The sequence below is a fragment of the Chrysemys picta genome, chromosome 1 (assembly GCF_011386835.1).
Source record: "Chrysemys picta bellii isolate R12L10 chromosome 1, ASM1138683v2, whole genome shotgun sequence".
In the NCBI taxonomy this organism is placed as follows: domain Eukaryota; kingdom Metazoa; phylum Chordata; order Testudines; family Emydidae; genus Chrysemys; species Chrysemys picta.
In genome coordinates, this window is record NC_088791.1 from 67,273,997 (window position 1) to 67,299,107 (window position 25,111).

The 25,111-nt window shown below is 43.9% G+C and overlaps 1 protein-coding gene across 6 annotated transcripts in view; it reads right to left on the reverse strand.

Moving 5' to 3' along the window:
* Nucleotides 1-25,111, reverse strand: part of PTPRR (protein tyrosine phosphatase receptor type R) — a 214,020-nt gene that overhangs the window by 2,072 nt on the left and 186,837 nt on the right. For all 6 annotated transcript variants that reach the window (XM_065558877.1, XM_065558886.1, XM_065558891.1 and 3 more), the window contains 5 exons: nt 24,047-24,126; nt 21,774-21,911; nt 15,976-16,086; nt 14,220-14,377; nt 4,995-5,108 (listed from right to left, as the gene is read on the reverse strand). In XM_065558877.1, coding sequence (XP_065414949.1) covers nt 4,995-5,108; nt 14,220-14,377; nt 15,976-16,086; nt 21,774-21,911; nt 24,047-24,126 — 601 coding nt within the window. The remainder of the gene's footprint in view (nt 1-4,994; nt 5,109-14,219; nt 14,378-15,975; nt 16,087-21,773; nt 21,912-24,046; nt 24,127-25,111) is intronic.

Genomic DNA, 25,111 nt, shown 5'->3' on the forward strand with positions numbered 1-25,111 from the left:
GAAGTAGGACTGAGTGGACTTGTAGGCTCTAAAGTTTTACATTGTTTTGTTTTTGAATGCAGTTATTTTTGTACATAATTCTATATTTGTAAGTTCAACTTTCATGATAAAGAGATTGCACTACAGTACTTGTATTAGGTGAATTGAAAAATATGATTTCTTTTGTTTTTTACAGTGTAAATATTTGTAATAAAAATAACTATAAAGTGAGCACTGTACACTTTATATTCTGTGTTTTAATTGAAATCAATATATTTGAAAATGTAGAAAACATCCAAAAAATATTTCAACAAATGGTATACTATTATTTAACAGTGTGATCAATCAATCATGATTAATTTTTTTAATCATGCAATTAATGATGATTAATTTTTTTAATCGCTTGACAGCCCTACTTGTTATTACATCATGAATATCCAATTCTGACACAACAGGTATAGGAACTATAGGGAACCATATAGCCAGCAGCTAAGCTGTTAAAATCCAAATGTCAAACCCCACACAATTACGGGGAATCTCCATATAAAGCACTTTATACACTGTATTTTAAGCACAACTAAAATTAGATATGTCATAAAAAACTCAGTCACTTGGGGCAGATTCAGAAATCCTTTATACATGTTGAGTTCCGTTCTCCCAGAGTAATCCTATTGATTTTATTGGGGCTGTTGGAGGAATGAGGTACTACTCATCATGAGTAAGGCAAGAGAACCTGGACCATAGTGTACAGAGATTTCATTCTTCTTCATATCCTAAAAATGTAACCTACGGTGACCCTTAGATCACATGTACAGAGAGCAGCTCTTCCTCTCCTCTTTCTAACGCCTACAATGCATCCTGTCTAAACAGCAGACACAGAAGAAATTTTACAGCAGTGACTCATTTCTGCGCCAACAATGCAACTTAGTTAAACTTGAACATAAAAAAGTGTTCAGTGCAGTCCGTTTGGATCAGTTACCTACGCCTAATACAGCTGTGTGATAACTCAGCTGGCGGCATTGGTTTCAGGCCAGATATTGGGATAGAATAATAAAATCATAGACTTTAAGGTCAGAAGGGACCATTATGATCATCTAGTCTGACCTCCTGCACAACGCAGGCCACAGAATCTCACCCACCCACTCCTGTATCAAACCTGTCTGAGCCATTGAAGTCCTCAAATCATGGTTTAAAGACTTCAAGATGAAGTCCCACAGTGGGACCTAAGCTAATATCAGTGTTGAAAGTGAGTACAGTGGTAAGGGGGTGCTGTACTAGTGGAGCACTAGCTGAGGCTGTACTGCATTACCAGTGTTGTCTTTCAGATAGAAAATGAAACTAAGGCTTTTTCTGTCACCACTGAGGTCCATCGGCCAGTGCCCCTCCCAGAGTTGGGACCCAGAAGCAGTAGGGGCTATTGCAACTTCAGGGTGTTAAAAGCAACTGCAACTTGGCCATTACAGACACACTCTCACCTCCCTTCCCACGCTTGCACCAAGCCAGCTACTTGGAGTTGATATGTGTGCCTGTCTGGGAGGGAGGATATGGCCCGGGAGGAAAGGAATATGCATTGTGACATACACTTTAAACTGCTTTTGCCAACTCTTCGTTGAATTAGCTGATTTCAGTGAGAGGTTTGCATCACATGGAGTGCAGGATCCGGCATCTCTTAATACAAGGCCTGCTAGGCCACAGAAACTATCAGGTTAACTCATTTTAAAATAACCTATGATTTTTCTAAACAAACAAACAAACAAACAAGGGAAAAAGGGGAAAAAAGACAGCTGATAGGCAGAAATGGGCAAAGAAATTTTAAAACAATTTATTCAACAAATACCTTCTCTTATTTAGGTCTTTGTTGGTTTACAACTTTGAAGTCCTTCTGGTTTCCTCATTGCTATTGGATGGCCAAATAGCCAGCTGCAACTGGCAAGGAGACTCACCCGCTAAACAGGCTCAGGCTTGGCCACTGTGAGCCACACATTTGTGACCTCCAAGCTTGATTATTGCTATCCACTATTCCTAGTAATGAAGCCACGTAGCCTGAAAAGCTCTAGCTGGTAGAAAATGCAGCAGCCCATCTGCTTAGTAACAGAGACTGCCATAAGTACACCACCCTAGGGCTTCTGTCTCTGCACTGGCTCCCCACTGAATATAAAGCACATTTCAAGGTCTCTTGGCTGATATTCTAAGCCCTCCATTGACCCTAGCTACTTATATGATCACCTCTTCCTTAGTGACCATGAACTCCCACAACAGCTACGTTCCACTGGACTCATGATGCTGCTTTCTAGTAGGGGGAGGCTTGGAAGTGGCAGACAGAATTTTCACAAGAGCTGGCCCTAGACTATGGAACTCACTGCCACAAGAGCTAAGAATGACCATATGCCTCACATACACCACACACAAACACAGCCCTACTAATCAAGCTACTTCTCCGACAGGCTGTAGTAGAAGAAAGAGAGATTGCTATTGTTTCTTTTTGACTTGGGAGCCACTGAGATACTACAGTGATACTACATCATCTGTACAATTATGTAGCTCGAGAGACTCATTTTCCTGTTTGTGAATTATTTGCACCCAATTAGTGAAATTCCAGCTTTACTGATTATTGAAAAACTATCCATAGATTTCTTCAGCAAATAACTCCTGGTATGTAGATCATTTATAAACAGATCATAGGGAGTATTTGCCATTCCTGCTTTGTTTCTGTGTGTGGGAGCTGTATGTATTATGTGGCATTATTCCAAGTTCGCTGATTGGATGATTTCTGTAACTAACCCAGGAGCTGAGTATCTTTCAAATTGCATATTTGGGTGTAAAAAAATAAATAAATCACAATTTGTTGTTTTAAATTCCAAATCTGCAGTCGTATTGGTGTGTTCTGCAGTAACATTTGTTTTCAGAGACTACATAAGCTTAACATTTGATATATATATATATATTTTTGGCCAATATTCTTGAACAAAAAAGCTTGTTCCACTGGAATAGTTACCGAATGGGGGCACAAATACTGTAGAAGTGAGACTGTTTGTTTAAAAATGCACATGGAATATCATGGAAAAGAATATTTTGCTGTACTCTCCCTTGCCACAAGGCCCTGCCCCCTGTGCCTCCTAAGTTCTGGCCCTGCCTCCTCCTCAGCGGCGGCTCCAGGCACCAGTGTACCAAGCATGTGCCTGGGGCGGCAAGCCGCGGAGGGGCGGCCTGCCGTTCGCTCCAAGGGTGGCAGTCAGGCAGCCTTCGGCGGCATGCCTGTGGGAGGTCCGCCAGTCCCGCGGCTTCGGCGACAATTCGGAGGCGGGACCGGCGGACCTCCCGCAGGCATCCCGCTGAATCCGCGGGACCGGTGGACAGCCCGCAGGCATGCCGCCGAAGGCTGCCTGACTGCCGTGCTTGGGGCGGCAAAAAAGCGAGAGCCGCCCCTGCTCCTCCTCTCCCCCACCCAGCCAGGGCTGCAGCTGCTCCTCAGCTCCCACTGCCCTTCGACTGCTCACAGCTGGTAACAGCCATCAGGGTGGAGGGACCTGGCTCCGGGGTAGGCAGAGACCTTGGGGAGCAGTGACTGTGGGGTTGGGACCAGAAGCCCATGCCAGAGTGGGTCAGTCCAGGCAGCTGTGGGGAGTCCAAGACCTTCCAACCTGCCCTGGGCAGTGCGACCCAGCGGGTGGAGACACAAGCTGGGGACTGCTCTTGGGCCCCCCAGCTCCCCATCTGGGCTTACTCCTGCGCTGCTGCTGGCAGTGGCACTGCCACCTTCAGAGCTGGGTGCCCAGCCAGCAGCCACCACTCTCTCCGCTCTGCCTCCAGAGCTGGGTGGCTGGAGAAAGGTGGCTGCTATGGGGTGGCTGTAGTCTGCCCTCCCCCGCCCCCTCACCAGCGCTGCTCCTGGCTCTCCACCACCAGAGGATCCTCCTACATTGGGGGAATCTTCTGGGTAGCATTATGCCAGTTTAAGGGCCTCTTTAGACCAACTCTGCAACATAAAATAGCCACAGAACATGAGAGACTCTGCCCACAAAACTTGTTAAAATTCTGAAATTATCAACCCAATACAAATGTTACCATAAAATTACAAACAAATTTTTAACAAAAATATTTGAAAAGCTATTTTGTGTTTTACTTTTCTGCCAGGACCTGAATTCAGGGAGAAGACACATACCGGTAGTACCAAGACAGGTTTCAGGGTGGTAGCCCTATTAGTCTGTATGAGGAGTCCTTGTGGCACCATAGAGACTAACAAATGTATTTGGGCATAAGCTTTCATGGGCTAAAACCCACTTCATCAGATGCATCGGGTTTTAGCCCACAAAAGCTTATGCCCAAATAAATTTGTTAGTCTCTAAGGTGCCACAAGGACTCCTCGTTGTTTTTTTTGATAGTTCCAAGAGTTGATTACAGTACTAACACCTAAAGCAGCTGTGGTCTTTATCATTAGCACCTAACACAGATTAGCACCTAACATAGTTTAACACTCTTGATGTTAGTGATGTAGGAAACTCTTGCAAGAGAAACACAGAGCCCCAAATTCAGGTCCTGACAGAAAAGTAAAAAAGGAAAGAATTTTTCAAAATATTCTGGTTTAAAATGTAGGGTGCGATTTTCAGAAGCATTCTGTGTTGATCTAACTGTGCTCTCATTGAAGTCCATAGAAAAACTCACTTTGGCATCGGTAGGAGGAGAATTAGGCAACTCTGTGTGCTTCTGAAAATCTCCAACATAGTTTTCCTTAATTTTTAAATTGTCCCATGTGTTATGTTAATAATTTAGCAATTTAAACACTTTAATTCACCTTTAAGAATGGTGAATCCTTGAAAGTCCTGACATTTGTATATTTCTTACCCAACTGTGACTGTTTTTTAGACAGAGTGTATGATGTAGGACATATCCTACAAGGAGGCAGAGTATTTCTGTTCTGTGAGGTTAACACATATATCAGATCGGAATGTGGCAAACCAGGATTGAAAATGCCACATTGTGTTCTTTGTCTGACTTACAGTTCCACTGCAACTCACCTATCAACTCGTAGCTGGCAGACAATGCTTAATGCATCTACAACGCCTTCTTCCTTCAACTGGTGACAACCAATGGCAGTAGCAATAAAACATCCAGTTCTTCCTATACCAGCACTGAAAGTAAAATTAAAACAAAGGTGAACAGAACTGACAGATACCAACCTGCATCCTTCAAAGAAGTTGTTCTGATGTTGGATATATGGACCTGAAAATACTCAACATGCAGAAGAGAGACTCATCAGTGGTTAGGTGCATGACTAACTCATCTTTTCTGCTAGAAAATGAATGCTCACAGAGCTGTAGCAGATAAATAGTTGTGGGTTAGTTTGTGAGGCCCATATGTTTTCACTCTGCACAAAAGTGCCTGGAGGGGCAATGTAATGCAAAACCTCTACAGCTCCAATGGACCCGAGGAGTCCGAGTATTCTCTGCTCCACTTCAAGTGGAGATGTGGAGTGACCAGAGGAATCTGCCCCCAAAAGGCAGCAGAGGATCTGTATTCCAAGCCCCATCTCCATGGATCTTGCTCAGTTGGAGAGATTCTGCCACAGTTCTCTCCACACTAGCCATGGCTGTATGCAAGAGCAGTAACCATGCTGCCACCCTCTATCAGCCTCCTGTGGTGCTCTGCAATTCTGCAGCGGGAAGAGGGAGTGAGTGCTGCAACTTGCCATGTTCCTCTCCTTGTTTTCTGTCTGGGGGGGAGTGTGGAGGAGAGATGGATAAAGTGAGGCACTAAGTAGTTAAATGATTGTCTGCCTCATTTTATCCATCTGTTTAATGGGTATAATACCAGCTATGTACCTCAGAGGAGTGCTGTGAGGCTTAATTCCATTAGTGTCTGTAAAGTGTTCTGAGTGTCTTGGATGAAAGGTTTCAGTATGAGTGTTGTTAGGATTATATTTATGCAGTGCAGAGGAACCCAGTCTCAGACTCCTAGCTATGGAATTAAAGATGGGAGTGTATTTGAGACTCAGGAACCCCAGGAGTCAGCAATATTAAACATATAAGGATGCTAAGCCAAAAAGTGAGGGGATAGTGAGAAGCAAAACTGGTAGTCAGAAATGATGATTTCCTGGGATGAGTCTGAGATCCATAGCTAACAACCTATATCCTTGAATGCTGATACCATCTGGGCAAATGTGTCCAAAATGGGATAGAGATATTTTATACACAGGGGAAGGCATAGGAACTAGCCTAAACAACCAAGTTACTGCACACACATTCTCCTTTTCAAAATATTGTGAAATCCTTTAAAAATGAGGTGCATAAGTTAAAACTACCAATAGTTCAGCACTTTCACAGCAGATTCCCCTACCTCTAAGACCCTGGTAGCATTACAGGATTTATATTTTCCCACGGATTAACTGTTCCTGGATAAATTCTTCAGTGTATTTGACAAAGGCAAGTTCCCATCTCCCCATCATGAGGCAAATGTAGGTCCTATCTTTTTACCTGACTTTACTGCAGACTATGCAAGCTAAATCTGACACTCCTAGACTTTAAGGCCAGAAGGGACCATCAAAGTCATGTAGTCTGACCTCCTGCATATGTCAGGTCACAGAACCTCACCCACCCACTCCTGTAATAGACCCTGTAACCTCTGTCTGAGTCACTGACATTCTCAAATCTTGACTTAAACACTTCAAGGTACAGAGAATCTGTTACTTACCCTATATCCCTCTCACAATATATCAGGGCAATTTTGTGATCTACTTATATAGGTATTTTTAAGACACCTATCACTGCACCCCTGTGGCAGTATATTATGATGTTCTGTATTGCTGTATTGTTTGTTTGTTTTGGCTCTAATAGTAGAGTAGTGTTTATTTTTCGGGAATAATTATGTCAAGGCTTTAATTCTCAGAGACTATTTCCCAGAGCTCCCCATACTCCCCACATTTAGGGCTCTAGGCTTCAGCTGCAGGGAGGGAGTCTCAGGGACTCCAGCCCCACGGGGTGGGAGGTGCCGGGGCTGAGGCCTTCAGCTCCTGTGGAAGGGGAGGCACCGGGGCTGGGGGCTTCTACATTGGCTGCAAAAGGAGTGAATGCAGCATTTTTCGGCACCCAAAATGTCAGCATCAGGTTCATCAGCATGGGTAGAGGTAGTTTTATTACCCGGGCAGTTCCTGCACCTTATATATTAATTTGTTGCTTCTTCTGGGGGAAAGAGGATATCTTTTGTGTAATTTGTGTATTTCACATTATGGGCCAGATTCTCAATTGGCATAAATCAGCATAGTTTAATTGACTTAAATGGAGCTAAACCAATGTATACCCGCTGAGAATCTAGCCCTATGCCTCTATTTTTTCTTTATTTGGTCAATAAAATAAATCTCTTACTTTGTATTTGAAGTCTGTCCATTCAAATATACATTCGGTCCAAGACCGCCTAGAGGCCAAAACACACTAGCTTATTTGGATGTTCTAGGCTACACATACAAAAGATGGTGGGTGAGTCATAGCCCTGGTCTACACTACGAGTTTAGGTCGACTTTAGCAGGGTTGAATCGAATTAAGCCTGGACACGTCCACACGACGAAGCCCTTTCTTTCGACTTAAAGGGCCCTTTAAACTGGTTTCTTTACTTCACCTCCGACGAGGGGATTAGCGCTAAAATCGGCCTTTGCGGGTTGGATTTGGGGCAGTGTGGATGGAATTTGACGTTATTGGCCTCCGGGAGCTATCCCACAGTGCTTCATTGTGACCGCTCTGGACAGCACTCTCAACTCAGATGCACTGACCAGGTAGACAGGAAAAGCCCCGCGAACTTTTGAATTTCATTTCCTGTTTGCCCAGCGTGGAGAGCACAGGTGACCACGCAGAGCTCATCAGCACAGGTAACCATGATGGAGTCCCAGGTTCGCAAAAGAGCTCCAGCCTGGACAGAACGGGAGGTACGGGATCTGCTTGCCATATGGGGAGACGAATCAGTGCTAGCTGAACTCCGTAGCAGTAAACGAAATGGCAAAATATTAGAAAAGGTCTCAAAGGCCATGAAGGACAGAGGCCATAACAGGGATGCATAGCAGTGCCGTGTGAAAATTAAGGAGCTAAGGCAAGCCTACCACAAAGCCAGAGAGGCAAACGGAAGGTCTGGGGCAGAGCCGCAAACATGCCGCTTCTACGTGGAGCTGCATGCCATTCTAGGGGGTGCAGCCACCACTACCCCAACCGTGTGCTTTGACTCTGTCAATGGAGAAACACACAACAGGGAAGCGGGTTCGGGGTACGCGGAAGATGATGATGATGATGATGAAGACAATGAAGATAGCTCACAGCAATGAAGCGGAGAAACCGGTTTCCCCAACAGCCAGGGTATGTTTATCACCCTGGACCTGGAACCAGTAACCCCCGAACTCACCCAAGGTGTGCTCCCAGACCCTGAGGGCACACAAGGGACCTCTGGTGAGTGTACCTTTGTAAATATTACACATGGTTTAAAAGCAAGCGTGTTTAATGATTAATGATTAATTTGCCCTGGCAATTGCGTCCAGTACAGCTACTGGAAAAGTCTGTAACGTGTATGGGGATGGAGCGGAAATCCTCCAGGGACATCTTCAGAAAGCTTTCCTTCATGTACTCCCAAAGCCTTTGCAAAAGGTTTCTGTGGAGGGCTGCCTTATTCCGTCCGCCATAGTAGGACACTTTACCACACCAGGCCAGTAGCATGTAGTCTGGAATCATTGCATAACAAAGCATGGCAGCATATGGTCCTGGTGTTTGCTGGCATGCAGACAACATCCATTCCTTATCTCTCTTTGTTATCCTCAGGAGAGTGATATCATTCACAGTCACCTGGTTGAAATGGGGTGATTTTATTAAGGGGGCATTCAGAGGTGCCCGTTCCTGCTCGGCTGAATAGAAATGTTCCCTGCTGTTAGCCACGCGGTGGGGGGTGGGATGAAGGGATCATCCCAGAGAATTGGGTGTGTGTGTGTGAGGGGGGGGGGGGTAGTTGGGTTTGTGCTGCATGTTAACCCGGAAACCCCAGCCCCTCCTTTTACATTGCAAACCCATTTTAAATGGCCAACCCAACGGGTCCTTGTATGGGAAATGAGGGCGCTACTGTTTGAAGCCATTCCCACATGTTATGAGGGTTAAAAAAGCCAAAAGACTGTGGCTTACCATGGCTGCCTGCAAGCCAAATTCTGTTGCCTGGCACGGCGTGAGTGATCTCTCACACCAAATCGGCAGGCCCTCAATATAAGAGGGAAAATGCGACCTTGTAACGAAAGCACATGTGCTGTGTAATGTGAACAGCAAAATTTAACGTGAAAGAGTGTACCCATTGTTCTCTAAAATGTGTCTTTTTTAACCACCTCTCCCTTGTCCTCCACCAGCTGCAAATGTTTCTCCTTCGCAGAGGCTAGCAAAGATTAGAAGGAGAAAACGGCGGACTCGGGATGATATGTTCACAGAGTTCCAGATGTCCTCCCACGCTGAAAGAGCACAGCAGAATGCGTGGAGGAGGTCAATGTCAGACTACAGAAAAGCACAATATGAACGAGAGGAGAGGTGGCGGGCTGAATCACGGGATGAACAGAGCAAGTGGTGGGCTGAAGATGATAGGTGGCGTCAGCTTGCAGACGGAAGGCAAGAGTCGATGCTCCGGCTACTGGAGCATCAAACTAATATGCTCCAGCGTATGGTTGAGCTGCAGGAAAGGCAGCAGGAGCAGAGACCGCCGCTACAGCCCCTGTGTAACCAACAGCCCTCCTCCCCAAGTCCCATTGCCTCCTCACCCAGACGCCCAAGAACACAGTGTGGGGGCCTCCGGCCACCCAGTCGCTCCACCCCAGATAATTGCCTTCAATACGTGTTAAAGTTTTCAAGTTTTAAACTTCCCTCCTCCCCCACCCCTCTCGGGCTACCTTGGCAATTATCCCCCTAGTTGTGTGATGAATTAATAAAGAATGCATGAATGTGAAGTAACAATGCCTTTATTAGCTCTGCAAGCGGTGCTCGAAGGGGGGAGGGGAGGGTGGGGTGGTTGGTTTACAGGGAAGTAGAGTGAACCGGGTGAGGGGGGCGGAGGGTTCATCAAGGAGAAACAAACAGAAGTTTCACACCGTAGCCTGGCCAGTCACAAAACTCGTTTTCAAAGCTTCTCTGATGCGCATCGCGCCCTGCTGTACTCTTCTAACCGCCCTGGTGTCTGGCTGCGCGTAATCAGCGGCCAGGCGATTTGCCTCAACCTCCCACCCCACCATAAATGTGTCCCCCTTACTCTCACAGATATTGTGGAGCGCACAGCAAGCAGCAATAACAATGGGGATATTCTTTTCACTGAGGTCTGAGCGAGTCAGTAAGCTGCGCCAGCGCGCTTTTAAAAGTCCAAATGCACATTCCACCACCATTCGGCACTTGCTCAGCCTGTAGTTGAACAGGTCCTGACTACTGTCCAGGCTGCCTGTGTACAGCTTCATGAGCCATGGCATTAAGGGGTAGGCTGGGTCCCCAAGGAATGCCCCAATAGGCATTTCAACATCCCCAACGGTTATTTTCTGGTCCGGGAAAAAAGTCCCTTCCTCCAGCTTTCGAAAGAGACCAGAGTGCCTGAAGACACGAGCATCATGTACCTTTCCCGGCCATCCCATGTTGATGTTGGTGAAACGTCCCTTGTGATCCACCAGGGCTTGCAGCAGCATTGAAAAGTACCCCTTGCGGTTTATTTACTCGGTGGCTTGGTGCTCCGGTGCCAAGATAGGGATATGGGTTCCGTCTATCGCCCCACCACAGTTTGGGAATCCCACTGCAGGCCACTATGGCCTGCACGTTTCCCAGAGTCACTACCCTTGATATCAGCAGGTCTTTGATTGCCCTGGCAACTTGGATCACAGCAGCCCCACAGTAGATTTGCCCACTCCAAATTGATTCCCGACTGACCAGTAGCTGTCTGGCGTTGCAAGCTTCCACAGGGCTATCGCCACTCGCTTCTCAACTGTGAGGGCTGCTCTCATCCTGGTATTCTGGTGCTTCAGGGCAGGGGAAAGCAAGTCACAAAGTTCCATGAAAGTGCCCTTACGCATGCGAAAGTTTCGCAGCCACTGGGAATCGTCCCAGACCTGCAACACGATGCGGTCCCACCAGTCTGTGCTTGTTTCCCGGGCCCAGAATCGGCATTCCACGGCATGAAGCTGCCCCAGTAACACCATAATTTGCACATTGCTGGGGCCCGTACCTTGTGTGAGGGCTGTGTCCATGTCAATTTCCTCATCACTCTCGTCGCCGCGCTGCAATCGCCTCCTCGGCTGGTCCTGGTTTTGCTTTGGCATGTCCTGGCTCTGCATATACTCCAGGACAATGCGCGTGGTGTTCATAGTGCTCATAATTGCCGCGGTGATCTGAGCGGGCTCCATGATCCCAGTGCTATGGCGTCTGGGCTGAAAAAAGGCGCGAAACTGACGGAGGGAGGGAGGGGCGACTGACGACATGGCGTACAGGGAATTAAAATCAACAAAGGTGGCTGTGCATCAGGGAGAAACACAAACAACTGTCACACAGAATGCCCCCCCCAAAGATTGAACTCAAAACCCTGGGTTTAGCAGGCCGTTGATTTCACAGAGGGAGGGGGAAGCAAATGAATGCATCTATTTTTTACATCTTAAGCTGACAGCAGATGGTGCAGCATGACTGATAGCCCTTGGCATCTTCTGGGTGCTTGACAGAAGATACAGTACTACGATTGCTAGCCATCATCGTCAAGACGGTTCAATAGGACTGCCGGCAGGACTGAGTCTCCAGGAGACAAAGCATGTCTGCCCAGGTGCCTCTGATTGAACTGGAATACGACGATGACGGATATCAATCTTAGTACACCATCTACTGCCAAAAGGCAAGGGGCTGCTACTGTGAAGCAATGCAGCCCCATGTCTGCCGGCACCCAGATGACATATGGTGACGGTGAGCTGAGGTGAGTTGAGCGGGCTCCATGCTTGCCGTGGTATGTTGTCTGCACAGGTAATCCAGGTAAAAAGGCGCGAATCGATTGTCTGCCATTGCTCTGACGGAGGGGGAGGGGCCTGACGGCATGTACCCAGAACCCCCCACGACACTGTTTTGCATCATCAGGCATTGGGTTCTCAACCCAGAATTCCAATGGGTGGCGGAGACTGCGGGAACTGTGGGATAGCTACCCACAGTGCAACGCTCCGGAAGTCGATGCTAGCCTCGGTACTGTGGACGCGGTCCGCCGGCTTCATGCACTTAGAGCATTTTATGTGGGGACACACACAATCGACTGTATAAAACCCATATCTATAAAACCGGCTTCTATAAATTCGACCTAATTTCGTAGTGTAGACATACCCATAGACTAGTATAAGATTTGGATGGGCACTTCAAATGACAGAGGAAACTTCTGTACCTTTAAAGTGCAATACTAGTCTGAAAACTGGTTGTATAAAACAAACTTTCTTACTTAGTGGATCTGCTCTCTCTGTGTATTCAGAGTCACATCTGATGATTTAAATGACAAAAATAAATGTGTACTCCTTTTTCTCCTCTTAGCACTACAGAAATAACTCTGCTGCTGGAAGGTGAGATGGATTATATTCTTTCTTACACATAATGCCCTGAGTGGACATGCTATTGAAGCACATGGGACAGCAGCCAGCATTTATATGTTATTTTTTTCCATTTCACTTTTCAAATGTATTTTTTTTTGCAATTTTGATAATAATTTAAAAACCTAAAAAGATTTTTATAGCCTTTCTGTGCCAGGTTGAGGGTCATGTTTTGTCCTCAGGTGAGCATGCAGTGCTGCCACTTGAAATAAATGAGAGCTGCACACATGTATCCCAGGCAAACAGCCCCAAATTTGAAAGTTTTGTGAGATCTGGATACCTCTAGCCCATAAATCAGAAGATTAAAATGTGGGAAAGTTTGTTGCTAGAAGAGGGAGTATGACACTGTTACTACAGCATCATGTTCATTTTATTAGGGACACTGTGATTTCAGACCCCCCACCATGTTATTTACCTCCGAATGACACCAAATTCCATTGTGCTCCGCCTCATGAAAAAGCATTACTGCATATATGGGAACCTAGAAGTTCATACATAGATTTGTGGATTGCTTAAGAAAACAAAACAAAATAGTAAAGAGAGATGGGCAAAATTGGGGTGGTTATGGTTTTGGAAAATCTCCTTGGATTTGGTTTGGCATAATGAGGGGTTGTTCAAATCTCTGGATCCCATTTATCCAAATCCCAGAAATGTTGAGCTAGTAGAGGTAGTTTGAGAAGAAAAGTTCTGGTTTTGATCTGTGTCTAGCAAAAAATGCTTTATATCACCATGATTATAAGAGAAAACAAGCAAGGAAATAATTTTTTTCGAGGCTGCTTCATTTCCTAACACCTTTTTCAAGTAATATAACAAATTTGAAATCGTCTACTACTATTTCATGATGTACAATTTAGTTCACTACAGTACACAGAGTAAAATGATAGATGATTAACAGAACTGACTGAATTCTGATGAACAAAATGGGCAGCATTAGGTTCACTATGATTTGTGGGGTAACACTATTTATGGTTTGTGAGTATTCAGCCAACTGCCAAGCAGCTGTGAAAATGTTCACAAACCCCGGAATGATCATGAATTTTAGTACTAATGTGTATTCATCTGAAAAATTTTACCTCAAGTTTGTGATTAATTATTCTCCCTTTAAAAAAGTTTCAGGCATCCAATTATGGGGCAGAACATGTGACTAATCATACAACATGAATAATGGACAACAAATAGCTAAAGTGAACAGTGTACAATATGGAACACATACTGAAAACTATTCCTCACAACTGTCTTTCAAACCCTTACCTAATTCATTAGCAGAAATCAGGATTGGTCCAGGAACTATTCACTACCAAAATATGGCTAAATTTCTAAAAAAACATAATCAATGCAAACTAACAGTTCAACCAGAATTTAGTAAAAGCATTGTGGAACTTTCTCTTAACCACTTCCAGAACGACCCTATTTGAAGAGGAAAGGGCCTTGTGATCTGAGGGCCTTTTCTGTAGTCAGCGGTGCTGGAGCCATTTTTATAGTGGGGGTGCTGAAGGTGGAAACCATGTATTTGGGTTATTATTACTACTACAAGCCAGGGGGCGCAGCAGCACCCAATGCTCCCCTAGTTCCAGCACCTATGTCTGTAGCCCTACTATAAGAATTCCAAGCCATTGAGTTTTGCAGTAATTCTTTTAAGAAAACGGTAGTAGATTACCTGCAGTGCACAATTACAGGCCCTCTGCCAGCTGATGCCATCCTGTCCTCTTCCACATCCAGCATAAGCTGCAAAAGAGGCTGAGCGCTATCTGGGGTTTTGTGGTCCGGCCAGGATGTGTACCAATAGTGTTTCACATTTTGGGACTGACTCCCTTGCTGGAAATAATGTAAAGATATCACTTATACACTTGTGAAGAACAATTTTGCAATTAATGTTATTTCTCTTAATATATTAAACTTTAGACACACGCATGTATGAAGGCAGAATTTGGCCCATTTACATACATTATCAAACCGAATACCAGTGATTATTTGGGGAATCCAACTGCTGATAAATTGCATACCTTGATATGGTGAAACAAGAAACTCTTTTCTGCTCCTATTTACACCAGATGGTTAGGGTCACCATAAGTCCTTATTATCAGCTGGGGATTGCCAGAGGGTAATGCACTCTGGCCAGACCTTCTCTCTGCTCTCTGCACAGTGGGATATGAACAGAGGGGCTGGCATAGAAGGAGGAGTGCAGCAATGGGAGTGGAGTAAGGCCAGAGAATTTGGCCTTTAAATTGTATTCATATTCTTGACATGGTTTAATTTGTCCACTATCTGCTAAAAGACCTTATCATAAGTACCAAAGCAGGTCTTACATTAGAATTACAATACCCTAGACATATGAACACAGGAACTACCTTATTGGATTAGACTAGTAGCCCATCTTGTCCAGCATTCTGTTCCTAACAGTGGCTACTACCAGATGCTTCAGAAGCAGATGAAGGAACCTTATTGTGGACAATTATGGAATAACTTGCTCATAGGAGGAGTTTCTTCCTAACTCCAGACAGGTACTGTTTGGCTTATGCCCTGAAGCATCAAGATTATATCGCTTATATTTTTATCTTATCTAATGAACTCTGGGTGTTCTCATCATCCATATAAATATCTAATCCTTCTCTGAATCCTGTTAAATCCTGGGCCCCCAACTCTCACTTAAACTAAATTCCCTTTACATTGCTCTTAGGGTTGCCAGGTGCCCAGTTTTCGACTGGAAAGTCCGGTCAAAAAGGGGACCTGGCAGTGTCCAGTCAGATGTACTGACTGGACACCAAAAGGCCACTTACTGCAGGGCAGGGGTGCCAGGTCATTAAACCGCACCAGCCCCTACTCAGCCAGGGCCGCCTCCTGCCTGCAGGCAGGCTCCTTGTCAGGCTGCAGTAGCTCCAGTCCCAGCCCCAAGCAGAGGGACTCAGTTGGGGGTGGGGGAAGGGAGGTGGAGACGATCCAGCTAGCGACAGGAAGAGGGGGGAAGAGGAGTGAGTATTGGGGGTGGGGCTTTGGGGAAGAGGTGGGGCAGGGGTGGGGCCTCGAGTGAAGTGGCGGGGAAGGGGCAGGGCCTCAAGGGAAGAGGCAGAGAAGGGGTGAGTCCTCAAGGGTCTGGATACCAGCAATTAGAAAGGTGACAACTCTAATTGCTCTGACAGTGTAAAGGGGCCTTAAAGTGAGTGTAACTTGAATGGGTGTAACTTTAAGGCCCCTTTACACTGCCAGAGTGATGTAAAATGGTGTTAGTATAAATGCTTCAGGCCCTAGATCTCAATTATACCTTGTGGCAGTGAGTTCCATAGGTTAGTTATGAATAGCGGAAAACCGTGCCCCTTTTCAGTTTTAAATGTATTGCCTTTCAATTTCATTGAATATTCAACAGTGAAGTATTATGCATATTAGAACATTTCCCCATAACAGCCATAGATCATTACCTTTAATGTAAGGTTGCGGACAGTATAGTTCTCACACTCTTGCACATCGTTAACGAGGACTTCAACTTTCCCATAGATCCCTCTTTTTTCTGGCCAATAGAGCACACATTTCTGAAAAGGAAATATCAGTGTGAATCTGGAAACTAATTACTTGATGCATGGGCAGGTGAAGCTTCCCCTTGGGGAGGCTACCCCCCTGCCCGCCTCTTCCGGCTGAGGCCCCCACCCTCACATGCTGCTCTCAGCCCCCCCACCACATGGCCCTGACCAGGGCATGGGGCTGAGAGCTTGGCCCCTCTCCCTGCCATGGCCCCGGGGTGGGGGGAGGCCTGAGAGCTTGACTGGGGTCACGGGGGGTAGCGGAGCTGAGAGCTTGGCCCCAGCCAGGGTCAAGCACTCAGCCTTGGCTGGGACTGTGGCAGAGTTCTAGGCCCTGGCTGGAGCCCTGAGCCCCTCCCCCATTCCACTCCTTCTGCCCACAGCCTTGCCCATGGCCCCACCCCATTCCACCCCTTCCCCTGTGGCCCCGCCCTATTCCACACATGGCCCCGGCCCCGTTCCGCCCCCACTCCACATCTTTCCCCCCAAAGCTCCGCCTGCCTCCCACTCGCTGCTCCTCCTCCCCTGCTGCCCTGAGACCGGAAAAGCTCTGTGCCCCTGCTGCAGCTCCAGAGCTGTGGTGGTGAGTGAAAGCTCCTCCAGCCTGGGGGGCATGGCAGGGGAGATTTTTCAGGGGGCCCCAAATCTGCCATGCCTCGCCCCCCCACCAGCAGCATGAGGTTTGGGGAGGCTTAGCATCCTCTGTCCTCCATTATATGCCACCTATGACTTGATGATACTGATATCAGATTCTTATCAGAACAGTATCTGTCTGAAAAGCACATATTGAAGCAATCAAGGTGATATTCACATATTGTGAAAGTCAGAAACATTCATGAGTAACAGGTTGCAGGCATCCTGATGAATGTTTTAGGGTCTAAGTTTTAGAATATGCCGAGCAGCCACAAATCCAGTTGAAGCATCTGCGTAAATCAGGCCCAATCTGTCTCAAGTTGGGCATTCAAAAACAGAAGTATCCAAAATCAGAGGCTATTTTTAGCCTTTAAAATCTTAATCCATTATACTGAACACTTGGAATAGTATTTTATGCTTAAAAATTCAACTAAGTTTGACTGAAGAAAAATATTTTACACAAAAGATAAATTCAAAATCCAAGTTGGATTTTTGCAGGTACATTTTTATAAATGTACAGAGTGAAATCCTGAAGCCATTACTTGGTTTCTCTTCAGGCAAAAGTCCTAAATGGAACTTTTGCCTGTGTGAGGACTGAAACTGAGTAAAGGACTCAGAATTTCTCCCACTCCCACATAAGAATTGTATCCCTGGGCCCTGATGCACCAAAGCACCTAAACACAGACTTAAATCCATGCTTAAGCGCTTTGATAAACTGAAGCCTAAGAAAGAAGCGTCTATTCAATTTCTGAGCTGCAATGAAGATAAAAAGGTTATTCTCTTGCCTAAAATGCTTGAGTAAACCTATAAATATACAGCATTCTTATTGAACTAGTAAAGTGATATTCTCTTCCAGAAATGTACTTGCCAAGCATCTGTTCAAAGGCAGATGCAGAAACAGATAGTACTAACAATTCAAACTCTCCGGTGGAATACCATGTTTACCTGCAGCATAGCTACTATTCATTTCAAATACAGATCACATGAAATTTACAAAAAACATTTTAGTATCCAATACACAGAAAAAACCCTGAACCATAGAACAAACTATCCTACACCCATAGAAACCCACACGAGGAACTTTTTCTACTGTCACCAGCAACTCCTGATTCAAAGAACAATGTATATTCAGATAGCTGCTACTTAACAGCCCTCATTGCACAGCAAAACAAAATCATTGCTTTAATATCCTTCATTACCATGAAACACAATCTGTAGTATATACTGCTAAAACTGGAAAAAAATCAGTATAGTTCAATTTAAACATTACAGTGAAATGCAAGACTTGACCATCAGGTAAGATCTTAAAATTTCTGGTGTACCTTATAACTCAATAGGTCATTGAGCTGAATGGAAACACTCTGGAGCATAAACGTTCTTCTAAAAAGAAATGCTCATTACCTTAATAATGTGAGATGTGTGGAAAGCACACTTTTTGTAACTGAAATTGCACTGAGTAATTTGACTGGTTTCATTCAAAGAAGAATCATCAGTTGCACTGTAAGACTTGCAGAGTTACCATACCTCTTAAATACTCTGTCTCTCTGAAGATACCAAGAATGGCAAGAAAACACCCTAATAAATTTATAAGAAAAAAATGTTCAAAAGTTCAGCAGCCACACCATGTGACACATGGCCACTATCAACTATGCGATCTGAAAGGCATGCCCTTCCCTGGGAGTTTAGTTTTCATTGTTAATATGGGAAACAAAAAGTCTAAATATGCAGTTGCACCCTGACTATCAACAATGGCGCAGTCAGCTTCTGAACCTTCTTGATAAATGAGAATACTGTGTGCTACTCTCCAAAGACTTCAGGAACTCCTTATAAGTGTTTTTCTTGACTCTTTACCAGCACAGTAATTGGCAGCTTGCACTCTGTGGACAATGCAATTGGATTGTTAATTAAAACAATCCTTGGTTAATATCTCATCTACATTTAGTAAAATACAATAGCTTAATTTTAACAGTCTCCATGTCAGTTTTGAAAATACTCCTTGTCATGGTGGTAACAAAAAAGACCTGAAAACAGAGCTAGGATCAAATGGTTTAGGCACTTCCAAAAAGTCAGATAACAGAGAAATGAACATATTTTGGAATGTATTGCAACAAATGGATGATATAGAAAACAAGAGGGGACAGAGATTGTCTTCAGACAATCTTGCAGAAACTCCACAGGTATACAAACATGAAAGAAGGAAATTGCCCGATGCCTACAATTGCACATGGCAAGAAAACTGGACCACAAGTTTTCATAGTACTCATCTTGATTAGGACAAGTATTTTTGAAAGCTGTTTGAAAACCACCCACTGGGTCATTCAAACAACTTCATAATCTTATTTCCGTGCAGAGAAAACTCTTAGTGTATTGGATATGGCTACTGTGTTTGTATACAGGGAGAGAGAGGAGTTCTCTGGTCCTTAATTGAAGTATGAAACGCTACGGAGCCCATCACTTTTCCTAGTGATATTGTATCTGCTCCCTGCCATTCATATTGGCCTCTTTTTAATTTTCCTTTATAGGCGCCCACCTAATTAAATGCTTTCTAAACATATGCCTGGGAATGAGTGGGTCTTGCAGTCATCACGTTAATAATTACAGGTGAGATTTTCAAAAGTGTCTAAGTTTTCTAGAAACACAAGTGCCATTGACTTTCCATAGGACTGGTGCTCCTAATTCTCTTAGGCACGTCTGAAAATCTCCCCCTATTTTCAGTCTACTCCTGCAGTACTTATACATGGTGGGAGACTCAGAGCTTTAAAACTAGCTCTATACCTTTCCTCCTTTTCCCACCCCCTCACTCACAACCTTTATATGTATTTCTGATAGCAGCAGCTTCTTAAAATCAACTTAAATTATGATAAACACAAAAGGTGCAACAAATACATATAGAGTAATATGGGCCAAATTATCTGCTGGAATAACTGCACTGAAGTCAATGGTGGCATGATAACAGCAGAAACTTTGTCTCTATAGTGTTAAGTGTGGGCCTGATTCTGCCTCTGTTACTCATGTAAAGTAGCACCTTATGCCACAAGATGTCCCAGGGAGTGATGTCACATGAATAAGGCTGACAGAAACTGGCCCTAAGGAAGCCTGGGTTGGCTGTACATGGTATGTAGTGGGGAAAAAAACTTCATTGACAGAACAAACAGTTCTTAATAAAACCCCACATTTGTACTGTAATATGCATAGCCTGGATCACCCACCACAAGCAGTAATGAAGACTCCTGAAAGCTTCTGAGCCCTGACTTTTCACAGCCGAAATGTTCACGTTCAGCATAATGTTATTCAGCACAGGAGGAATGGGGCCTACATACAAGATTTGCATATTGGAAGGCTGAAAGAGATGGGGGATGCTGCTTTTGAACATCTGTGTGTTTTATAAACAAACCTCCCTGAAAATGATGGGTATGCTTCAGAGAACAAAGGGGCAAAAAATTACAATGCTATTTTGCCAGATAGCAGCTATTTTGTCTTCTTTGCAGGCAGTAAATATTTTACTAAAAAAAGTTAATATATTGTTTTCTTCTCTTTAGTAAGTAAAATCCGGAACAATTCAGTTTACAATCATCAGGCAGTTCTTAACATTTCTTCCCAGAGTTGTTCATTAGAATGTCAGAACAGTTCATGTAAACACAGACCTTCTCCAAGTAGCCTGGGAACACTAAAGATGTCTCACCCTCTTTTATTAGGAGGAAATTACTACTGTCAGTCCACAACAATGCTGATAAACACTAGTGTGGCGGGCCTGAGCAATTCAGGTAAACACAGGGTTTCCTGATATGTTGGAAACCATTAGACATGTCTTTCAAGTCATTCTTCTCACACAGTGTTAGAAGTAAGTGTTTAAAAATTCAGTATTTCCTTAGTTGAATATTTGTTATTCTGTTATTGGGGCGAGTTTTCAAAAATATTCTGATAATGAAAGTTATCCAGACTTGGTTTGGCTGGTCTACAGTATCAAAATGGGGCCTGGTGTGGAAATGTGGGATATTTACAGCACAGATCTATGTTATGTAGCTTTCCTGTTTGATATGCTATAAACACAGTATGCTCAACTCCAAACTCAGAGAGAAAAAGGCCAGATTGGGGGGGTACATGTAGAAGGGAAGGTATAATCAGCCTTCTTCCCACCTGTATCCCCTCCACCAGAGACCAGCCACAATTAAAGGCCCCGCACTCTCAGGGTGAAATTCACTCCATACAGAAGGCCTGTGCACCACTTATGTCTCATTTAAGCCTTTAAAATAGGATTAAATAAAATTTAAGTGATGCATATACTTTGTGCTGGTCCTCTGCACAAAGGTGATTTTCACCCGCAGTACCTTAAGCAGTTGATTGGTGTTCTTGTACCATGATAGAGAACCTGGCATCAACTTGTACAAATATTAAATAAAGCTAATAAAATAGGTAGGTGGGAGTCCATCCAAAAGTCACAAAAAATATAACAGGCCTTATCTGGCCTTAGCAATTAATGAGCAATGGTCACATATTCTCAGTGTTAATGTAAGGAACTATATATTTTCATACTGGCTAGATGTGACACTACTATTGACTAAATGCTCCCAAAATGTATTTCTCAACCATGAACTAGGTTGTTTTGTAAAACCTGGGATGGATTCTGTAGGAGTTGTCTTTGTTTGTTCCAAAGTGCAGGTCTGGAACTTAGAGGTGGAATCTTCCCTGGACATTACAGCATCCAAAAGAAGAAAATATTCTATATATAATAAAAATTTGATAGGTAATGATCCCAAATGTACAAATGCTACCTAACAATATATGGAGTGTTTCTCATAATGACCACCCCTCAGCCTCCATGAATATGCTGAGATATGCTCTATACATCTCTTGAGATTGCTATATAATGCTATATCTAATTATCTATCTTAGGTTTTTCCATAGTGACCATCACCATAACATTTAAGAGCTGGTTATCTGCTGGTATCATATCTACTATGAGGTTCTTTCTACAAAGGACCTTATATACTGTGAGATGTATAGCCAGCCTCATTTACAATACAACCACTGGAGTAATTTCTTGATTTAGCCAGTTGATATCATACCTCATTTTTTTCTTTCAGCTTTGTGATCATAACAATGACAGGGCTGTCTTCCTGCCAAACCATCTGCCAGAAATCATTCACGGTATTAATCATGGGACCCTGAGTTGCAATGAAGGACTTCTCCTTGCCACCGTAACCCTGGTTTAGAAACAGACACAGAAGTATTTGATTTAAAGTCATGCCATGCACAGAGACCTTAGGTGAAAGTTCCAGAGAAAGAAATGGGAATCTAGACCACAAGATAAATTAAAACTGAAAGCCTGCGTGGCCTGGTACAGCTGGTCAAAAATTGTCCAGTGGAAGAGTTTTCTGTTGGAAAATTCTAATGTGATGTAACCAAAATATTCCACTGCAATGTGCTGATTTTGTTGAAACTTCCCTGCCTGCCTGGTTTCCTGCCAGCCTGCCCAGCTCCCTGGTTTCCTGGCCTGCCTGCTTGGCTGCCCAACTTGTCAAGTTCCTTGTTTGGTGGGCAGGTGGGCTTCCTGGCTCCCTGGTAGTTGGCTCTCTATCTGCCCAACTTGTTGGCTCCCTGCCTGGTAGCTGGGCTGCCTCTCTCTGCTTGGCTCCATAGTGGCTGGCTCCCTGGTTGCCTGACAACTTGGCTGCCCAACTCCCAGACTGCTTGGTCACCTTGCTGGGCAATTGGTGAGCTTCCCTGTTTCCCAGTCCCTAAACAGATTGTTCCATTTCACATGAAATTCCTCAATGTAAATATTTTGTGCTGATGCAGAATGAAACAAAATGAAACATTGACACTGCAGAATTTCCCATGAAATGGAAATTCCCTTTTCTGGCCAGCTCTACCTGTTAGTTAATATTTCTGCCATATTCAAAGGATGATTATGTTAGCAACAGGCCATAAAAAACAAATGAGAGAACAGAATAGAAATATGAAACTAAGTAGTACCATGAAGATTTATGAAGGGAAAAGAGATTTTGAATACATAAATCCTTACAGACTCAGAAGCTCCAATTTATACTTGCTAAGTAGAAAATGCCTCTGAGACCTTATATGTGGGACATTCTGTCAGGATAGCGCAAACCTTGAGAGACACTGAAAATTATAAGCAAGCAAAGGAAAGAAGGAGTGAGTGGGGAAATGAATGAGTCATGCCTGTATTCATCTTTATCATGTGAAAAGGAAAACTTGTGAACTTGTACACTGAACTTGGGTCCAGCACTAAAGAAGGAGTTCTTTTGACCTTGTTGGCCAGAGAAGGCTGCGGCAACCTCAAAAAGGAATGAATTATTAAAGAATAAAATGATTGGCAGAGCCAGAAATTGTAACTTTGTTTCTCTCTTCAGTGAAACCATCTCCACAACCGCAGGGACAATGGAGCAATCCATTGATTTACCCATTACACAGAACAATGCGGCCGATCCTCAGCTGGTATAAATTATCATAGCTGTATTGAGTGATATGCCCCAACATCTCTTGTCAATGACAAGTGTATCAGAATGTTCAGACAGTCGAGAATACTGAAGTGTCTAAGGTGCTTTACAATATACTGTAAGTTCATGTGAAATTTAATTTACTCACTGTTACATTTTTTTGAAATCATTGACAATGTTACCAGTGTCAGCAATATGAAACACCACGGTACTTCATCCCCTGGGGGGAAGGAATACCTCACATGACTCAATACATGTCCTAATTTCTCTCACTGATTTAAAAGCAGTATTGATGCTCTTTAAATGGAAGCATTATCCTTAACTATAATGATGTCTGTGTTGCAAAGCCTTGACAGTACAGATGTAAAGTGAGGAAGGGGTGTATGTGTGTGTGTATATATATGTATATATTTATGTATTGCTATTTTAAAAAAGCAGAATTACTTCTTTTATGGAGTGGAGTGGAGTGGAGTGGAGTGAGGTTCTGGAACAACTTCCCATTAGGAGTAGTGGGGGCAAACAACCTAACTAGTTTTAAGATGGAGCTTGATGCTAAATTTATGAATGGGATTATATAGTGGGGCTGGCTGCAACAGGAGTGGACTGGACTTGATGACAGGAGGTCCCTTCCAGAGCTATGTCCTATGTAACTATAGGTTAAACACGTACATAACTCTTGGGTGCTTTATTATAAACACCCCATTGGGACCACTTTATCTCACCAATAGTGAGAGAGAGGTAGGGTAGACTTTATCCTTATAACATACGAGGTGAAGTCGACAGAAATAAAAGGAGAGTGGAGCCCTAACAGAATCAACTATTCAGCTGGAAAACAGAATACTGTCTCAGGAGCACACAAAGAATGCATGTTTACTTACCCTAATGTAGTTAGCATTTATGTAGGTGCTCAAGGAGTCAGCTGGATTCTTTGGTTTCAAACACACTCTGCTTAGCGGATCTAAGAGGTCAGAAAAGATGGAAATTGAAAAGAAAATCACCAAGAGAAGATTTCTACTGAGAATTGCAGAAGTAAATCAAAGATAGTTGGAGCAAAATAATCTACCATTATCTCGATGCTGCATTTTGCATTTTTGGTGAAATTCACTCCTAGACAGATGGTGTACAAAATACCTAAACATCCTGTAAATCCAATTAACACCTGTGTTCTGAGGGCTTAAGTGAGCCTTAAATCAGGCAAAGGCATTGTGTTGATCCTTCTGCACAGGGTGAATTGTCTTTTTGTATAGAAGGAATGTTCACTGTAACTCAACATACAAACATTCCATTTGAATAGGTGTCTTGTAGCTGGAGAAATGTATAGCCAAACTATAAGAATGTTTTCCTTCAATTGCCTATTATTTTGGGGCAACTCCTATTCCCAGCTTCCTCCATGGCCTTGGAGGGTCCTAGCTGGCCTGGGACAGAAGCAATTCTGTTGAGCACAGGGCTGATGGGATGCTAAGTCCCTAAATAGGGAATTTTAAATCTCTTGTGCACCATGGAGCTGTGCTCATGGGCAATCTCTTCACCCTAGGGGGTTTGAACTGGCGTCAGAAATTTCTCAGTTACATAGATCTACTCAACAGTCCTCTCACAAAAAGACACAGGGAGGAGGGTGCATAGGAACACACACTGTAACTGCCTAGCAGCTACTACGTTACCCTTCTCCACTCATTTTCTACAAAACTGTAGTCCCTTCAACCAAATCAAACGGAAACCGTGTTCTCTCACATCTGGGGTGAAAAAAAGGAAACCTTTCTCTGGCAGATTGCTTAGACAAATAAAATAAAAAAAAGCAGCTGTTTGAAGTTACCATATCTACTCTGTTGGAAATAGTCCCTAGAGAGATGATTAGTGGGTGGAGTCCAAGGGAGGTGTACAAAGGTGTATGCATGTTGAATTGTGGAACCAGCACATTTATGTTATTTTATCTGTTGGTAAAA